The sequence below is a fragment of the Sphaerodactylus townsendi genome, linkage group LG12 (genome assembly GCF_021028975.2).
Source record: "Sphaerodactylus townsendi isolate TG3544 linkage group LG12, MPM_Stown_v2.3, whole genome shotgun sequence".
Classification (NCBI taxonomy): Eukaryota; Metazoa; Chordata; class Lepidosauria; order Squamata; family Sphaerodactylidae; genus Sphaerodactylus; species Sphaerodactylus townsendi.
In genome coordinates this window covers 47019921-47040069 of record NC_059436.1, presented here as the reverse complement: position 1 = coordinate 47040069, position 20149 = coordinate 47019921, and the positions used below count along the sequence as shown (strand labels likewise).

The 20149-nt window shown below is 48.8% G+C and overlaps 1 protein-coding gene across 2 annotated transcripts in view; it reads right to left on the bottom strand.

Annotated features, from left to right (window-relative positions):
• AK1 (adenylate kinase 1) overlaps positions 1-13770 on the bottom strand; it is an 83255-nt gene extending 69485 nt beyond the window's left edge. For both annotated transcript variants that reach the window (XM_048512240.1, XM_048512241.1), the window contains exon 1: positions 13549-13770. In XM_048512240.1, the coding sequence (XP_048368197.1) occupies positions 13549-13608 (60 nt within the window). In that variant the 5' untranslated portion in view covers positions 13609-13770. The remainder of the gene's footprint in view (positions 1-13548) is intronic.
• Positions 13771-20149: the final 6379 nt, after the last annotated feature.

The window sequence follows — 20149 nt, the reverse complement described above, 5'->3', positions numbered from 1 at the left end:
TTTTCCATTTTTGGCCTGCGGGGGGCGCAGTTTTTAGGCTAGCGGCACCAAAATTTCAAAGTTATGGACTCCTAAAGGGGGCGCCCCATCCCCCATTGTTTCCAATGGGAGCTAATAGGAGATGGGGGCTACAGTTTTGAGGGTCCATAACTTTGGGCCCCCTGAACCAAACTGCACCAAACCTGATGAGACCATGAATGTTTTGAGACTGTGCCTTCAGAAATGTGCCCTCCCAGCCTGCAACCCCCATTGACAGCAATGCAGAAAACTCAATGCAGAACAAAGATTCTTGGGCAAATTTCTGGGATGTTCCTGCAGGGGGTGTATTTTTTGGACGTACCAAAATTTCAGGGTATCATCTGGAGACTGTCATGATGGCACTCCCCAAGTTTGGTGCAGTTTGGTTCAGGGGGTCCAAAGTTATGGACCCTCAAAAGGGTAGCCCCATCTCCTTAGCAAAGAATGAGGGATGGGGATGGGGGACCCTTATGTAAACGAATACATCAGTTGATGAGCCAATCATTGATGAAGAATGCTAATGAATTATTATAGCCAGCTGAGCTCCCCAACACCTTAGAAAATACTGGAGATGAAGATGTGGGGTAGAGAGATTTCCAATTTCTGGGCATAAAGAATTTTGCACCAAAACCAGCCCATGTCCTCCTGTCACAACCCCAGTCTGATCCCATAAATGAATCGGTACTGTGAAAGCAGAATTCTTATTTATTGATTACATGCACAGGAAACTTGATGACTTGTTGTCAGAACTGAATACAATAATAACAGGCAAAGCATTATATCCCCCATAGCGACAATGTCATTCCCATACACACCCTTCCCGCCTTTGGACAAGAAGACACGCTCACACACGTTCCTCGGACAGCGAGAAACAAGCACCCAAAACCTACCCTCACTCCCGGCTGCAGAATCTGTTAACAAGTGAGATAAGAGACAGGCTGGTACAAGCTGGAAACAGAGCAAACAATTCCCAAGGCTGCCCTTTAAGAGTGACGCCCAAAGAAATATGGCAGGGCCCTGGCTAACATAATACCAGGCCATAACGCTACCCCTGAAAAAGTATCACCATTATTATTATTATTATAGTGTGCAACTCATGCCAGTCCTGAAAGCAACCCAACCAGTCCTCTGATAGAGTCTTTGGCATTCAGGAGACTCCTCAGATATGCTAACATTTAAAAAAAAAGAGTTATTTCTTAACTTTAAAACCCAGGGGGAAAAATTGGGCAGATTAGTATTGAGTCAGCTTAATGTCCTGGGAATGCTCAGAAAAGCAGAGAGTCGGTTGAAGGGAGGAAAATCACAGAGCAATGGCCAGTTACAGCTTGACTGTATGCCAGAAGGAGAGAATCAAATCAGAGATACCTTACTATGGTGTAAAGAAAGCATGTTTTAACAGGGTAAGCATTTTGTATGTCTTTTGAACCTAAAATGTCTTGTTTATCTGTTTCACTTTTTTTTAGCAAACAAAGCTGCGAGAGAGATTTGGCTTTTGCCCAACAAGGTCACAAAAACAGTTGAACACGTTAACTGGGTAGCATTCCTGTTAGTTTCTGTAGCGGTTCCCACCCGGATATCTTTCAGATAACAGCTTTCGCTATAGTTAGTTAGTGCAGTAATCCCATTGGTTCAATAAGTATATAGATGTATCTTTTTCCTCCTATTGTAGAATCATAAAATCACAGAGTTGGAAGAGACCACAAGGGCCATCCAGTCCAATCCCCTGCAATGCAGGAACACACAATCAAAGCACTCCCGACATATGTTCATTCAGCCTCTGTTTAAAAACCTCCAAAGAAGGAGACTCCACAATTCTCCAAGGAAGTGAATTCCACTGTCGAACAGCCCTGACTGTCAGGAAGTTCTTCCTGATGTTTCGGTTGAATCTCTTTTCCTTCACCTTGAATCCATTACTCTGTGTCCTAGTCTCTGAGGCAGCAGAAAACAAGCTTGCTCCCTCTTCGACATGACATCCCTTCAAACATTTAAATATGGCTATCATGTCCCCCCTTAACCTTCGCTTCTCCAGACTAAACATCCCCAGCTCCCTAAGCCTCTCTTCATAGGGCACGGACTCCAGACCTTTCACCATTTTGGTTGCCCTCCTCTGGACACGTTCCAGCTTGTCAATATCCTTCTTGAATTGGGGTGCCCAGAACTGTATACAATATTCCAGGTGAGGTCTGACCAATGCAGAATATCTTGTGCTGTTACATGAGCCATCGCTTTGATTTTCCTTGGCACCTTTCTGAACTCTGTTCCTGACTTGCACCTGCTTGCTTTATGAAATCAAGGAAACGTAATGAATTTCTCTGATTGGATTAGATTGGGACTTTTATTTCTTACGCTGGCAACAGCAGCTTTTTGTTCCTGAGTTGTGCTATTTGCACTTGTCAACATCAGTGTCTCTGAACTGTTTCTTCTTTTATTAAATTTAAAAAATATTTTTTATATGTGGTCTGCATGAAGTGTTTGGTTCCGAAAGAGAGCCGACGCACCAACGCCTCCTGGGTGAGCACCTGGGAGTCTTGAGCAGTGGCGTAGTGGTTAAGAGCAGGTGTACTCTAATCTGGAGGAACCAGGTTTGATTCCCCGCTCTGCCGCTTGAGCTGTGGAGGCTTATCTGGGGAATTCAGATTAACCTGTACACTCCAACACACACCAGCTGGGTGACCTTGGGCTAATCACAGTTCTTCGGAGCTCTCTCAGCCCCACCTACCTCACAGAGTGTTTGTTGTGGGGGGGGGGGAAGGGCAAGGAGATTGTTAGCCCCTTTGAGTCTCCTGCAGGAGAGAAAGGGGGGATATAAATCCAAACTCTTCTTCTTCTTCACTGCCCCATATTTGGATCATGAAATGCTTGGAATACAACACATGCCAGCTGGGTGACCTTGGGCTAATCACAGTTCTTCGGAGCTCTCTCAGTCCCACCTACCTCACAGGGTGTTTGTTGGGGGGGGGGAGGAGTTTGTTAGCCCCTTTGAGTCTCTTATAGGAGAGGAAGGGGAGTATAACTATTGTTGTAACTATTGTTTTATTGTGTTGTTCACCACCCAGAGCCCTTCGGGGGAGGGGCGGTATATAAAACTAATTATAAATAATAAATAAATCCAACTCTTCTTCTTCTTCAACTCTTCTTGACAAATGAGTTCCTCTCTCCACCACCTCCCTTCTGCAATTCCTCACAGGTTTGTGTTGAGACCAACAGAAAAGTTCTAGACAGGTAGTGCCCAAACTTTTTTTCACTTGCGTACCCCTTGGCAACTCATTTCCCTAAAACTGTATCCCCACGTTAGCATACCCATTATGTACTTTTTCACGTACCCCCAAACACTCGGGCATGTACCCCCAGTGGCACATGTACCCCAGGTTGAGAACACTGTTATTTAACATCTATATGCGACCCCTTGCTCAGTTGGTACGGAGCTTTGGGCTGGTCTGCCATCAGTATGCTGATGACACTCAGCTCATTCTGTCGATGGAGGCGGGAGCTGTCACCGCCCCTGCAGCTCTACAGCATTGTTTGGAGGCGGTCGCTGGTTGGTTACAACAGAGCAGGTTAAAACTTAATCCATCGAAGACAGAGATCCTCTGGCTTGGCCGGGGGGGAGAGATTGGGGAATTCCAGCCGCCGGTGTGGGAGGGGGTCACATTGGCGCCGACCTCCTCCATCCGCAGCCTGGGGGTCCACCTGGATTCGTCTCTTTCAATGGAGACCCAGGTGGCCCATACAACCCGGGTTGCGTTTTTCCATCTTCGACAGGCCCGACGGCTGGCTCCCTTCCTCTCCAACGCTGACCTAGCCACTGTGATCCATGCAACGGTCACCTCCAGGCTAGACTATTGTAACTCGCTCTACGCGGGCCTTCCCTTGCGTCTGATTCGGAAGCTAAAACTGGTCCAAAATGCAGCTGCACGTCTGCTCACAGGCAGTAGTGCCATCTGGGATCATATCCAGCCTGTGTTGCACCAGCTGCATTGGCTCCCAGTGGAGTTCCGAATCATCTTCAAGGTGTTGGTGTTGACCTTTAAGGCCTTAAGCAGAGGCCAATTTACTGGAGATCCCTGGCCCTCAATGATGCGGCTGGCCTCCACTCGGGCCAGGGCCTTTACGGCTCTGGCCCCTGCCTGGTGGAACACTCTACCACCAGCTGTCCGGGCCCTGCGGGACCTTGGAGAGTTCCGTAGGGCCTGCAAGACCGAATTGTTCCACCGGGCCTTCGGAGAGACCAGCCGCTGAGGGTGCCCTGCTTTCATCCTCCCCCTGCTGTATAGGGTCCCTAACATAATCGGGACCCATCACTCTTCTTGGGAGGGTTGCATATGGGTTTGTGGGATACTGTTTTAGAATGAAAATTTTAAACTTTTATATATTTATGTTTATATATGCTTTTATATTGTTCACCGCCCTGAGCCCTTTGGGGATAGGGCGGTATACGAAATCAAAAACAAACAAACAAACAAACAAACAAACAAACAAACGAACGAACATAAGAACAAGCCAGCTGGATCAGACCAGAGTCCATCTAGTCCAGCTCTCTGCTACTCGCAGTGGCCCACCAGGTGCCTTTGGGAGCTCACATGCAGGAGGTGAAAGCAATGGCCTTCTGCTGCTGCTGCTGCTCCTGAGCACCTGGTCTGCTAAGGCATTTGCAATCTCAGATCAAAGAGGATCAAGATTGGTAGCCATAGATGGACTTCTCCTCCATAAATCTATCCAACTCTTGTAGACTAAAGCAACTGAATTCATGATTTAGCTGTGCAGGGAGTGCATCAAGGCTGTGCCGCTGGTCTCTTTCCAAGAGCAACAGTCTGACACACTGAAATGCTAGAAGGCTGGTAATTCTTGCTTTTTATTTCATGCTTTAGTTTCCAAAGACGGGGCCAGAAAACCTGGGCCTTGCTTGCAAAAACTAAAGGAGGACTGTGACTCAGCTGGCTTGAAAAGAGTATCCTTCAGCATGGCTCCTCTCCCAACATCCTAGGAAGGGTAAGTCCTAGGCAGAGTGCTCAGAGGCACTTCATTTTTCAACACACAGTTGGAGAGGAAAATATTTCTGCATATTGCAGCACAGGGTTACCTCTGAATTCTCCCAGAGTTTCATGCAGCAAAAATTATCAGGGAAACCAACTTCCTCCTCTAACCATGCCAGGGGTGATATAAAATACTGAAATCTCTCGCAAGTGCGCCGTTACGGGCGTTTTAAATTATTCACTGCCAAACACCTTACACACAAAATGCTTGCTCAATTTGAAAGGGGTTTCTACTATTTTGGGAGTATAATAAGGCTTTTGAGAATCTCTGGAGAACATCTGTGGAAAACAGTTCGATACATCTCCAGGGTCGTCGCCCCCCCACACAACCCTCACCCCCCCACCCTCCCTCCCCTCCCCGCACAACAAGTTTTCTTGCTTGCCTTAATAAGGGCATCAAAAAGAATGCTACGCTTTAGGTTTGCCAACCGCTGGGTAGGGCTGGAGATATTCCAGAATAAAAACTGATCTACCCTGGAGACTACCCTGGATAAAATGGATGCTTTGGAGAGTGGATTATATCGTGCCACATCAAAATAGAATTCCCTCCCCTTCCCAAATCCCAGCCTCCCCTTCCCAAATTCCCAGCTGTGGAAGCTTATCTGGGGAATTCAGATTAGCCTGTACACTCCCACACACGCCAGCTGGGTGACCTTGGGCTAGTCACAGCTTCTCGGAGCTCTCTCAGCCCCACCTACCTCACAGAGTGTTTGTTGTGAGGGGGGAAGGGCAAGGAGATTGTAAGCCCCTTTCAGTCTCCTGCAGGAGAGAAAGGGGGGATATAAATCCAAACTCTTCTTCTTCTTCTTCTTCTTCCTCTTCTTCCTCTTCTTCTTCTTCTTCTTATTCCTCCTCCTCCTCCCCAAGCACTGCCCCCAAATTTCCAGGAGTCTCCCAACCCATAATTGGCAACCCAACACTGTGGGGTGAACACATGATCCCTCCTCTTTAGGTGGCATTGCCATATTTTCAGGTCAGGTTTCCAGAGACAGTGAATGGAAAACCAGTAGGCTTCACTATGTGTATTTCAGTGTTTACAAATTGTTAGCAGCAGAAACAGACTCCTTGAATAAACCTAGTTATTTTTTTCTTCTTCTATGTATTATGTTTTTGTTCTGCCTCTCCTCCAAGAATCTCAGCATAGGATACACATGTACATAGTGTACACAACAGCCCTGTGAGCCCGTAGGATTTTAGGCTGGCTTTCATTGTGATGTGAGGTGTCAGATAAACAAGCAGGAAAACACAGCAATTTCCTCATAACAGGAATTTTTAGAGTCCTCTTGCTGAGCCCAAGTATCCGTGTGTATTTTAGCATCTGTGAATTGTCAGGGTCAGAAAAACATAAGTTATTTCTAAATTTCAAAAACGGTTACCTCCAAGAAATTAATAATCTGCCCCTTTTTAAAAAAAAATTCAGCCCTTCCTCCAACTACATGATTCTCCCCTCTTTCATTTTATCTTCAAAACAAACTTATGAGGTAGGCGCCAGACCTTGGGTCTGAAAAGAAAAGAAACTGTAGATTTGATCAGCGGACTTTATTTGGAACCTGAAAAATAGCAACAGCAAAGACGTTTCTGAAAAGTCTGTGAAAAACCCCAGCATATATCCCCTATAGCAGTGATGGCGAACCTTTTTGAGACCGAGTGCCCAAATGGCAACCCAAAACCCACTTATTTATTGCGAAGTGCCAACACAGCAATTTAACCTGAATACTGAGGTTTTAGTTTAGAAAAAATGCTTGGCTCCGAGGTGTGCGTTACTCAAGAGTAAGCTTGGTGGTGGTTGGTGGCTTTGCTTTGAAGCAACCATGCAACCATGAATCACGACCCTAGGAGGGTTTACTCAGAAGCAAGCCACATTGCCAGCAACTGAGCTTACTCCCAGGTAAAGGATCGCGCTTTAGTTCTTTGCATGAAAATCAGTGGGGTTTAACAGTGCTTAACAGGGTTACCTATACGGCTTCCCCAAAACTAGGTCTTAGGTTTAATGCTAATAATCGAGCCCAGCAGCCCAGGCCAGCCTAGGTGTGTGTGTGTGGGGGGGCGATTCCCCCCCACATGACGAACTCTGTTTGTGCATGCCCACAGAGAGGGCTCTGAGTGCCACCTCTGGCACCCGTGCCATAGGTTCGCCATCACTGCCCTATAGCACCCTGCGCCCCGCCCCCCAGCCAAAAGGTACTACTCTACAAAGCAAAGCAAAGTAACAGTTTCACACTTGATAAAAGAATGTGTTTCCTGTCTCCAAGGCCGCACAGCTCAGCTAGCGATAGCTGGACACTTGCAGAGAAGAAAGGCCCTCTGCCTCCTCCCATCCTCCTGCAGTTTCCCGATGCCAACCTCCAGCCTGACAGTAGGACAGGCTGAGTGAGAATACTGGTGAAGATTATCAGGGGACGTTCTGATTGAGGGAACATTTGAACTCAAGATTCTGAAGCCCTAGTTCGGCATCCACACCGCTGTACCGCACTGGTTCTCTTTACGTACAGGACCTTTTATCCATTCACAATGCACACTTTTCCAAAATAAATAATTTAACCGAGTAACCCCGTGTGCCTTACTAAAGGCTAAGCAATGTTCAGTGTCACTATAGCTAAATGGAAAACTTTCACGGGATTATACAAAGCATAAGCATTTTATTGTCATTGTGAACGCACAACGAAATTTACAGCAGCATTCCTCGATGCACACAGACTCATACCCCATCCTCACTTTCCCCTTCCTCCACCCATCCCTACACAGCCCCAAAACATCAACACGAAGCCGCGGTGTTTAGCATAGCCACAGCTCTAGAGCAGAAGCTGTCTCTAAGCCTCTTTGTCCTAGTTTTGATAGACCTGTATCGTCTGCCGGATGGTAACAGTTCAAAAAGAGAGTGTGCTGGATGAGACGGGTCTCTCAGAATATTTTGGGCTTTTTTTAGGCTTCGGGAATTATAGAGTTCTTCCAAGGAGGGGAGAGGGCAGCCGATAATCCTCTGTGCAGTAGTGATCACCCTTTGGAGCGCCTTCCTATCTGCCACTGTGCAACTGGGGAACCATACACAGATGCAGTAGGTTAAGACACTCTCTATAGAGTAATAATGAACAATTCCCTGAACAGGAAAATCTTGAGCGGGTATTTGACCACTAACTTTTGGAGAACGTCAGGGGCCACTGATTTCTTTCACCAGCAAGAAAAAGAAACACTCTTTAAAATACTCCAAAATAAAAAATCCAGGAGTACGCTTTTTGCTTTTCTAAGGGGTGGATCAGCGTTCCGGGTGAGGCAATGAACCCCGCCGGCCTCTCTGTTACCTAGAGAAGAAAACATTTTTTCTGGCTAAAATTAGATTTCAGAATATTCCCATCAAATAGGAGCACCAAACTGCAGAGGGAGAGACAAGGAAGACGCTGTTCTCTAGCTATAACAACAAATGCAACTTGATTGTTTGCTGTGAGGAATAGGTGAGGTAGTCAAAACAGAATCCAGTGTTCTACCATGGAGACAGTTTGTGTGGTGTAGCGCAACCATGGTGTAACCACACCTTGTATTGTCAGAGGAAACTGCAGAAGAGCCGAGCTAGAAGAAATGTCCTGCAGGGTTATTTGGACCAATGAGGTCAAATAACATCTTGTCTAAAATATCTGGATACGTGGAGAATGTTCTATGTAGTGACAGACAGCAGATATTAATTTGAATAATGCCATGGTCCCTCCTGATTCTTGGTTGACTCCACCTGTGTTAAGAAATGGTCTATGCACGCAGGAGAAGAAGGTGGTAGAGCAGTGATGGCGAACCTATGGCATGGGTGCCAGAGGTGGCACTCAGAGCCTTCTCTGTGGGCACGCACAGAGTTCATCATGTAGGGGGGGGAATTGCCCCCCCCACACACACACATCTAGGCTGGCCTGGGCCGCTGGGCTTGATTATTAGCATTAAACCTAAAACCTAGTTTTGGGGAAGCTGTATAGGTAACCCTGTTAAGCGCTGTTAAACCCCACTGATTTTCATGGGAAGAACTAAAGAGCGATCCTTTACCTGGGAGTAAGCTCAGTTGCTGGCAATGTGGCTTGCTTCTGAGTAAACCCTCCTAGGGTTGTGAGTCACCCGTTCGAAGAGTTGCATGGTTGCTTCAAAGCAAAGCTATCTTTTACCACCAAGCTTACTCCTAAGTAACGCATGCCTCAGAGCCAACCGTTTTTTCTAAACTAAAACCTCAGTATTCAGGTTAAATTGCCATGTTTGCACTTTGCGATAAATACGTTGGTTTTGGGTTGCAGTTTGGGCACTCGGTCTCAAAAAGGTTCGCCATCATTGTGGTAGAGTCTTCCGATAGTGTGTTGGCACGGACTATACCACATCTTGTTTTAATATTTTCCTCTACTTACAAAGTCTCCTCAAGGAGGGAATTAGTACACCAGAGAGCAGACAAGGCCAGGAGCCTCTTTGCTTGCTTGTGGGGAACTTAGAAAGGGGCAGGTTCAAAATCAGCACCTCCCACTTGTGTTCTAAAACAACCCATTCCACTTTCCCACCTCTGCAATGCATTGGAAATCTAGGACCACAAAGAGAATGCTCCGTCCTTGTTGCGCAGCCTTTCCATGTGCAGGGACCCTTTAATGGAAGAGCGGCATTGTAAAACGAGACCCCCTCATCCACAGTCCAAAAAATGGTAGATCCAGTGGTGGGATCCAAAAATTTTAGTAACAGGTTCCCATGGCGGTGGGATTCAAACTGTGGTGTAGCGCCAACGGGGCTGGGTGGGGCACGACGGGGGCGTGGCCGGGCATTCCGGGGGCGGGGCATTCCTGGGCGGGGCTGTGGCAAGGATGCAGCTGCTGCGCCGGTCCTTGGGCGGGAAACGAATGCACGCAGGAGCAGGCTGCCACGCACACCGGTGCACCTCCTGCTAGACTGCTTCAAGCTCTGCGCGCTACTGCTGAGAGGAGGGGCGTAGCTAAGGCAAAAATCACCAATTAGTAACCCCCTCTCGGCACACACAAATGATTAGTAACCTACTCTCGGGAACCTGTGAGAACCTGCTGGATCCCACCTCTGGGTAGATCCCAGCCTACCACATCAGCATTATGCTACTTCATTCCCACCTCATTTCTGTGTGCCTGTGGTTCACACAGTCCGGAAAATGAGGTGGGAATGAAATAGCATAATATCCTGCGGGAATGGACCGAGAGAGAAATGACACCACAGTTAGAATTTCCCTGTTGTTTAGTTCTCTCTGTTTTTCAGTTACCTCAGACATTCAGTTGTCAGATCGTTGCCTGTGACAAGACACAAATTTCTCTTCATCTGCTCCCTCAAACGTCTCACCTGCCCCTCCCTTCTCCCTGTACAAAAAATGTGATCGACGGCATCGTGGTTTTGGAAATCTTGAATCAAAGTTCAGTTAGCCATGATGTCCGAATCCAGGTGCCCACAAGATGGGATTTTAAAGCTGGGGCTTGTGTGCAGAGACTTTGGGCTCATTTCGCACATGCAGAATAATGCACTTTCAAACTGCTTTCAGTGCTCTTTGAAGCTGTGCGGAATGGCAAAATCCACATAATCCGTCTGGCCCAAGTGCCCACACTCAGGTGTCAAAGGAATCACAGCAAACTGCGGTTTGATTCAAGTCCTCCCACTCTAGAAAGACTTCAATCACATTTGACATATGAGGAGAAAAAGGGGAGGAACATCAGCAGGCGCAGATAGAATAAAATCCGTCTGGTCCAGGTGCCCACACTCAGGTAACACAGCAAACTGGTATCACAACAAATTGCGGTTTGATTCAAGGCCTCCCACTCCAGAAAGACTTCAATAACATTTGGACTATCAGGAGAAAAAGACAAGGAACGTGAGCGGACACAAGCAAGTTCCATTCGAAGCTGTCACAGAAGAAGAAGAAGAAGAAGAAGAAGAAGAAGAAGAAGAAGAAGAAGAAGAAGAAGAAGAAGAAGAAGAAGAAGAAGAAGAAGAAGAAGAAGAAGAAGAAGAAGAAGAGTTGGATTTATATTCCCACTTTTTCACCTGCAAGGAGACTCAAAGGGGCTTACAATCTCCTTGCCCTTCCCCCCTCACAACAAACACCCTGTGAGGCGGGTGGGGCTAAGAGAGCTCAGAAGAACTGTGACTAGCCCAAGGCCACCCAGCTGGCGTGTGTGGGAGTGTACAGGCTAATCTGAATTCCCAGATAAGCCTCCACAGCTCAGGCGGCAGAGCGGGGAATCAAACCTCCAGATTAGAGGCTTCTCGTGATATCTAAATATGGCCACAGCAGACTCCTATGCAATCCCAAATAATCGCCACATAAATAAAACAAGAGTTCAGAACCGCAGTACCCATTCTTAATAGTACCGCAAGTAAAAAGTTTATTAACACTGTGAAAATTTAGGAGATAATTCAGTTCTAGAACTCGTGGAATTGTTACACACATGGCCCACACACACATACATCCTGACAGTCTGATTTGAGGCTGAATCTATAGATGTTATGAAGATGGCGGGGATGCCGCTGAAAACGGGAGGCCTGCGTCTCTCCACCTCGTCCTCTTGACATCCCTGGGGGGTGTCCTTCCTTTGCACTTTGCTGGCTGGCTTTTAGAAGGAAACTCACAATGCAGTGGTACCACATTGCTTGTTTTTGTGTACTGTAACCGGGGACAGAGGAGACACAAGCTGCCATTTGCACCGGCAACCATGCAGCAGGCTGCAGGCGGAAGAGACAGACCTCCTGATGGGAGGGGGGCCTCCAATGTTTCCCAGTGAGGCCAGACTAGTGCAGGATCTAACCCCTAACTCAGCGATGGTGAACCTTTTCGAGACCGAGTGCCCAAATTGCAACCCAAAACCCACTTATTTATCGCCAGGTGCCAACACGGTAATTTAACCTGAATACTGAGGTTTTTGTTTAGAAAAAAACGGTTAATTCCGAAACAGGTATGCAAGCGTTACTCAGGAGTAAGCAGGTGGTGAAGTCGGTGGCTTTGCTTTGGAAGCAGCAGTCACAGGCAACTCTTCCAATGGGTGGAGGAAATCCACGACCCTAGGAGGGTTTACTCAGAAGCAAGCCCCATTGCCAGCAACCGAGCTTACTTCCAGGTAAAGGATCGCGCTTTAGTTTAACAGCGCTTAACAGGGTTACCTATACTGCTTCCCCAAAACTAGGTCTTAGGTTTAATGCTAATAATTGAGCCCAGCAGCCCAGGCCAGTCTGCCCAGGATGGGGGGGCACTCTGTTTGCATGTGCCCACAGAGAGGACTCTGAGTGCCACCTCTGGCACCCGTGCCATAGGTTCGCCATCACTGCCCTAACTTGAAAAAGTTGGCCATCCCTGCTTTCTGGATCCCCCTTGAAACACCGTGCCACACTCCAGATCCCGGATGTTCAACACTGGGCTCTCTGTACAAGGAAATCCAAAAACAAATTCCTTTCTTTAAGGGGAATGGCACAAATGAAAACCTGATTATTATTTTTTTTTCCAGGGAAATATTCTGTGGAGGAAAACCCCTTCTCCTGGGAAAGCAATGGTCCCCTCCTGCCATACAATGGATGAATGATTTCAATGCAGCCTGGGTTAAATATTGCTCCCCCCTCCCCCCCAAAAACACCCTCTCCCACACTGGCACATACAAACCCTTAAGTTCTTAGCGTCCTATTCGGGACCTGTCTGGGTACACAATCTCAGAAACAAAATGGATCACCAGAGAGGGAAAAGTTATTTCACAAAATAGTGTCTGCCAGGTGTCGGCTTATGGCTCTTTTGTGAAAACCCCCCAGCTTAACAGCTCAATCTGTTAAACCAAATACCCGCATCTCGACGTTTCAGTCATCGAGTCCACTAATTTAGCCGCCCATACGCTTTATAAATTAGCTGCTCTGTTTTCGACGTACGGTAGCTCTCCTTTGACACTGGAGGCTCGTTTCTGCTGGGAAACACTTGGATGTCATTTGCCTGGATGGCAGTAATCCTAGCCTGCCTCTGGCATGAGGCTGAACATTAGAATCTGCTCAATTTTAGGTCCCCCGATCAGAAACGCGCCGCAGGGGTCCCCAGATGCAAAGATATTCAGCACATGCTCTTGAGCATCGAGTTTCCTGAGGCTGAGCATGACCACCGCAAACAGTTGGCAGGCTAAGCACGTCTGGCAAACGGCACTCTGCACATGTTCAGAGTCTTCCCCGCGTGACTTCCCAAGGCTCGGCTTTGAGACTGCGGTCCCGCCAGGAAACAGGCTCTCTGCACTGGCGCAGGAACATTCCTCGCCTCGCTGGGGGCGGGCTAGGCTTTGGCGACTTCGCGGGTACGAGCCGCGTTTTCCCCCGGAGGGGTAAGCGTTTCGGCCGGCCTTCCTCGCAGGGAGGGAAAGGGCGCTTTGGCCATGCTCAGAGGCTCTGGGCCATGCAACCGGAGGCCAAACAGAATCGGAGGCCCAAGTCCGTCCAGCTTCCTACCCGGGTCCCCAGCCACTTGAGAGGGGGAGGCCATGTGCCCCCCACCCACCCGCACCCCGCTCACCTCGAAGAGCTGCGGGATCTCCCGGCGGGAGACGTAGTCCCTGGCGTCCGCCGTGCTCATGCTGGGGACTCCCGGGGGGGCTGGCGCGCCGGGAAGCCCCCGTCCCCGTCCAGCCTGCTCCGCTGCCTGCCTGCCTGCCTGCCTGCTCCAGCCCCAGCCACTGCGGCGGTGGGCGGCCGCTCCTCCGCCCGCCCCGGGGAAGGCAAGCCAGGCTCGGGAGGGGTCGCTCGCCGAGTGCCCGCAGATGGAGCGGCCTCGCCCCTTGGAGGGAATTCCCCCCTGGAGTCGGGGAGGAGGGCAGAGGAGAGGAGAGGAGGGGGCAACGCAAGGCGTGCCTATTGGGGCTGGGGTCTGCACGGGGACATCTCGCCCTCCCAGCTTCAAGGGAAAGGACCAAACATCTCTGGCTGGAAGGCCCCCCCCCCCCCTTGAGGGGATGGATGGGGGTTCTGGCTGGGAAAGCCCCCCTGAAGGGAATGGGGGCTCTGCCTGGGAAGAAACCCCCCCCCTTGAGGGAATGGGGGCTCTTTCTCAGCTCTTCTTCCAGCTCCAGCCCCGACCCCTTCCCCAGGTCTGCCCCTTGACAAGCGGGGGGGGGGGGCGACACCCCTCTGGCCCCATCAGATGCATCCACGTGTCATGTTTTTAAATGTGCTTCTTTCAAAGGAATGCGTGGATCCCCCACCCCCCACCCCCGCAATTTATCCCCACAAGAAGAGGTGGTCAAGAGCTGGAGGCAGGCTGCCAGCTGAGCTTCCAAGCTGGGGCAGCATTTGAACCCAGCTCTCTCCAATCCTAGTTCTCTAACAAGGCACAGTGTTGAATTATGCATTGTGTGTCTGCTCCGACTGGCTCTGTCAGCCGGCCGGGGGTTCCGAGCTTTGCGGTAACTTCTGAGCTGATCTTTTTCTATGTTATGAAAATTTTAGAAGAAGAAGAAGAAGAGTTTGGATATATATCCCCCCTTTCTCTCCTGCAGGAGACTCAAAGGGGCTGACAATCTCCTTTCCCTTCCCCCCTCACAACAAACACCCTGTGAGGTGGGTGGGGCTGAGAGAGCTCTGAGAAGCTGTGACTGGGCTGAGAGAGCTCCGAGAAGCTGTGACTAGCCCAAGGTCACTCAGCTGGCGTGTGTGGGAGTGCACAGGCTAATCTGAATTCCCCAGATAAGCCTCCACAGCTCAGGCGGCAGAGCTGGGAATCAAACCCGGTTCCTCCAGATTAGATACACGAGCTCTTAACCTCCTACGCCACATATTATTATTTCTTGCATTTGATATACTGCCCCCTCCCCTGAGTGGATAAACTACAGAAGGAAATACATCTAATCTCCCCTCCCCCAATATAGGAGTAATAGTTAAAAAAGAAAAGAAAAACACACAAATAAGAAAAGGGAAAAAAACCACATTTCAAAGACATCCCTACATACATCCACGACGACTTCCAGCTAACTCATTAAGGATCCAAACTCAATTGTAGCTGTGTGCTTATGGTTCAGATCTGCATTTCTTTCGCTTTTAGTCCTTCTTATAAAACTATTTCAATCCAATCCTCTGTTTTCATTTCAATCTCAAATCCTGCTGTTATTTCTCTATTTGAATATGTTTCCAGTAGGTAGTCCGCAAAGGTTTCCAGAACTGTCCTTGTCTCTTACAAACACTGGCATCTCTGCATATTCTGTGACTTTTAAGACCCAGTCCTGAGCTGATCTTTTTAACTGGAAATGCCAGGAATTGAACCGTGGACCTTTTGCGTGGTAAGGAGATGCTCAGCCACTGACCCATGACCCGACCCCATGGGTTTTGCCTCACCCCAACAGGCCCCACCCACTACCCTAAGAGGGAACTGCGGTGCTAAGAAGTCAAAAGTACCTTTCTTGTAATGGACCTCGAGAACTTCGAAGGATTGGCTCTACCCCAAGCTGACTGTGGGGTCTCACCATCCACTCCACTTCCACCTGATGAACCTTTCTGAGAACACAGGCCAGCCCAGGGGCCCTCCAGATGTTGTGGACTACAGTTCCCATCACCCCCCGCAAGCCTGATGCTGGCAGGGGATGATGGGAATTGTAGTCCATAACATCTGGAGGGCCACGAGTTTGACACCTGTGCTCTGAGAGCATGCCTTTGAACCCACCTGTGCCGACAGACACCACCCTTTTGAGCAGAATTACTTGTGACACTGTGAGGAAAACTACTCAGTTGATTTGGGAAAATATAGGCTATAAATAAAATAAAAAAAGTTCCTTCTCTGAGTATCATGACTGAGAAGAGTTTGGGATTAAAAGGGGAGAAACGGAGAAAAGGCATCCCCTTGATCAAGGGCAGCTCATTTTTAAATTTGGGGAAAGCTGCATTGTTTAGTCATCTTTCCTCCTGTGAGAGGAGCAGCAGTGGCCGAGTGGTTAAGAGCAGGTCTACCTTAATCTGGAGGAACCGGGTTTGATTCCCTGCTCTGTGGTTTAAGCTGTGGAGGCTTATCTGGGGATTCCAGATTAGCTTGTTCACTCCAACACATGCCAGTTGGGTGACCTTGGGCTAGTCACAGTTCTTCTGAGCTCTCTCAGCCCCACCTACCTCACAGGGTGGTTGTTGTGAGGGGGGAAGGAGTTTGTAAGCCCCTTTGAGTCTCCTTACAGGAGAGAAGGGGGGGATATAAATCCAACTCTTCTCCTCCTCCTCTTCCTCTTCTGCTGCCGCTGCTGCTGCTGGTGCTGGTTTGGCCTCCTCTGAATACAGAGAAAGAATACTATTTTCTTCTGAATGGTGGCATGCACGCAAAAACAAACAAACTCCAAATTTAATTGAAGATGAAGGCTTCTTTAAATTTGGGGAGCGCTCCCTAAAACATGCTGCTCCTGTTTTGGGCCACACGCCTCCTTTTCTCTGTGTCCCTCTTCCAGCAGTGGTGGCGGTGGTGCTGTGGGACAGATGTTGCTTGGTCTGCAAAGAATTACGGTGGGAGCGAAAGAGGCGGGGAGGGGGCAGCGATGCCGATGCCGTGGCCAAGGACGCTGTTTTCCACTGCAGCTGTGAGAAATTTACGGCCCACAGCCTAAGGCTTCTTTCCCTTCAGAATGCCTTTTGTGCTTTGTTCTGCTGAGGCTGGCGTTCAGAGGTGGGCCACTGGAAGAAACGGAGGCAGAAACGGGCTGAGGAAGGAACGAGTTGGAGAGAGGACATAGCTGCTCACAGACTCGGAGGCCCAACCCCTGCAGCTCTCCTTGATAGGCTTTCTGGCAGCTGGTCTTGGGGCGGGGGGGGGGGGGGAACCAAATTTTGCCTCGTTTAATAGGGTTGCCAACTCAGGGTTTGGTGTCTCTCGAGATTTTGCGGTGGAGTCTTTATGGAGGGCGGTTTTATGAGAGGGTAGGGGCCATCACTATTGAAAGTCTCCACTCTCCAGAGCTGCCATTTCCTCCAAAGGAACTGGTCATCTGGAGATTCACTGTAATTCTGGCAGAATCTCCAGGCCACACCTGGAAACTGGCAACCTGGAGAACCACTATGATTGGGGAGGAGGCGCGGGCCGAGATGGGCCAGTGATAAGCTGATACAAGTGTTACAGCCCCATGAGCTGATACAGGTGTAACTTGCCTACCGGGTCTAATTGGGTCAAGTTTGGATTCTGAACACGCATCCACAGGTTGTAAGAGGGCCTCGTTTTCGCCTGCCTGCTTGCCAGGATGCAGGGTGTTTTATTCCTCAACGCGAACATGATGTCATGTAAGCATTGTAGAGATGAGTCTATCCAGCAATCCAATTGTCATCTTCTTCCTGGTTTCTCATCCGCCTCTAACCTGCACGGTGTTTGGCAGATGCGGGACCACGCATGATAGGGTTACCTTTCCAAACCATTCCTATATTCCACAAATGTCTCATTCAGAGGTGGAGAACTCCCGTCGTCTCCAAAGGAAGTGGCCATCAGATCTGTGTACCCTGCAAACAACTACGCAACGCTTAAAGCGGATGTGTGCAACTGCCATGTATTCATAGCCCGATCACGAGAGGAAAGTTAGCAGGCCTTTTCGCGGTTTAATCGATCCCGTGTGCCATTAAGTGTGTGATTTATTAACCATGCTAAACCACAGCCTGTGCTGGCTAACATGGTTTCAGCCATTCCTAACGTACAGGCGAACCAATCGTCTAGGTGACGTGGCCTCCAGAGACGGAGCAATAGCCAGTTCGCACATCACACCAAACCACGGTTAGGAAGTATGCCAGTTTGCAAACTCATCTCAAACTGTAAAGTCTAATTTGCTAACCATTTTCACATTTGTCAACTCAAACATTAGATTAAACCAGTGATGGTAAATCTATGACACTTGTGTCAAAGGTGACAAACTATGACGTTTTCAATAACACGCCAACTTTCATCAACACCTGAGAACAACTATTCTCCGTTTGAGTTATTTGTGTAATTATTTGACATTTCTTTATATAATACAGAGCACCACACGCGATGGGACTGTTTTTTAAAATAAATGAACGAGTAAAGAATGGTTTCTCTTTTGTTTGAGGGGGGCGACACGCCAGCAGAGCCAAGCTTGGCGTTTTCTGAATATGACACGCCGAGTCCAAAAGGTTGGCCACCACCGAGAAAGACGTTAATGCAATGATTGGAAGCAGAATTCAAATCCTGGTTTCCCAGCCCACCACAAATAGTTTATTAAAATGAAATATACATGTTTTGATGTGATATCTGAATTGAACCGATCTAAGACAGTTTGGGTTTGTTAGTTAATATTTACAGCAGGGCAGAAGGCAATGTAGGTTTATTCTGTGCCGGGTGAACAGGCACAGAGAACAATTCTTCAGAGAACAATTGTCCAAATGCATGAAAGATGCCGGCAAAACCCTCCTAGTAAGGGCTGAACTCCAGCACAGCTCAACTTAGCCCGGGTATGCCAGTGTTCAGATCCAATGCCAGCATGTAAAGTGACAGCAAATAGCTCACCAAGGTTTGAGAAGGCTGCATTCCCTTCCACCATGAGCAACCAGTCACCTCCCAGGCACCTGAGATTTGGCCAAGTTCCAATGCAAGGCAGAGCCCCCCCCTCCCCCGTGACTGACATTCAGAAACCATTTTCGGTGTGAAGAAGAAGAAGATGATGAAGAAGAAGAAGAAGAAGAAGAGGAGGAGGAGGAGGAGTTTGGATTTATATCCCCCCTTTCTCTCCTGCAGGAGACTCAAAGGGGCTTACAATCTCCTTGCCCTTCCCCCCTCACAACAAACACCCTGTGAGGTAGGTGGGGTTGAGAGAGCTCCGAGAAGCTGTGACTAGCCCAAGGTCACCCAGCTGGCATGTGTAGCGCGCAGAACTGGAAGCAGTCTAGCAGGAGGTGCACCAGCGTGCGTGGCAGCCTGCGCCTGCGTGCATTCGTTTCCCGCCCAAGGACTGGCGCAGTGGCTGCGTTCTTGCCACAGCCCCGCCCAGGAATGCCCCGCCCCCGAAATGCCCGGCCACACTCCCATCGTGCCCCGCCCAGCCCCATTGGTGCTACGCCACAGTTTGAATCCCACCACTATGGGAACCTGTTACTAAAATTTTTGGATCCCACCACTGGGTGTAGGCCACTGGAAACCAACAGTGAGCTGTCTGATTTGGGACTTCTTGTATTTTTGCGCCTTCTCCACAACTCCTCGATGCTTCTCGGAGAAGGCGTGGCTACACTGAATGGCACTGCCCCGGCCACCGTAAAACTGCTCCCCACCCCACCCCTATGAACTGCACTGCCTCTGAAGTTTGTTTCACAGACCAGTTTATACCCTCTTCAGGACAAAGATGACTGGCGATTTGTGAATTCATCTGCCATTTCCTGGACCGTCTTTGTTCCAGAATGCTTCGATTGGGTCCTCGTGCTTTGGGGACAGAACTATGTAGGCACAAGGACCCAAATGGAACATTCTAGAAAAAAGACGGTTCAGGAAATGGCAGATACATTCACAAATCTCTGGCCATCTTTCTCCTGAACAAGGTATATCATGATGCCGGGGTGCATCCGGAATAGGACATGATAAAGAAGAAGAAGAAAAAGAAGAAGAAGAAGAGGAGGAGGAGGAGGAGTTTGGATTTATATCCCCCCTTTCTCTCCTGCAGGAGACTCAAAGGGGCTAACAATCTCCTTGCCCTTCCCCCCTCACAACAAACACACTGTGAGGTGGGTGGGGCTGAGAGAGCTCTGAGAAGCTGTGACTAGCCCAAGGTCACCCAGCTGGTGTGTGTGGGAGTGTGCAGGCTAATCTGAATTCCCCAGATAAGCCTCCACAGCTCAGGCGGCAGAGCTGGGAATCAAACCCGGTTCCTCCAGATTAGATACACAAGCTCTTAACCTCCTACGCCACTGCTTTGTGTCAAGGATTCACCATGACACAAATAACAACTCAGGCCTTACTGAATACAGAAAAAGAGGAGGGGTACAGATTTCAGATAAACTGAACGGGTGAACTGATTGCTTTCAGTCATAAAGGTATACACTCAAAAGTACTCTGAATTTACAAGGAGATGGGTATCATGGACCTGTATGTATGTTTGTGTTTGTGTTTGTGTGTGTGTGCGCGGGGGGGGGGGGTGTTAAAAGAAAAGGAACACAAGAAAATA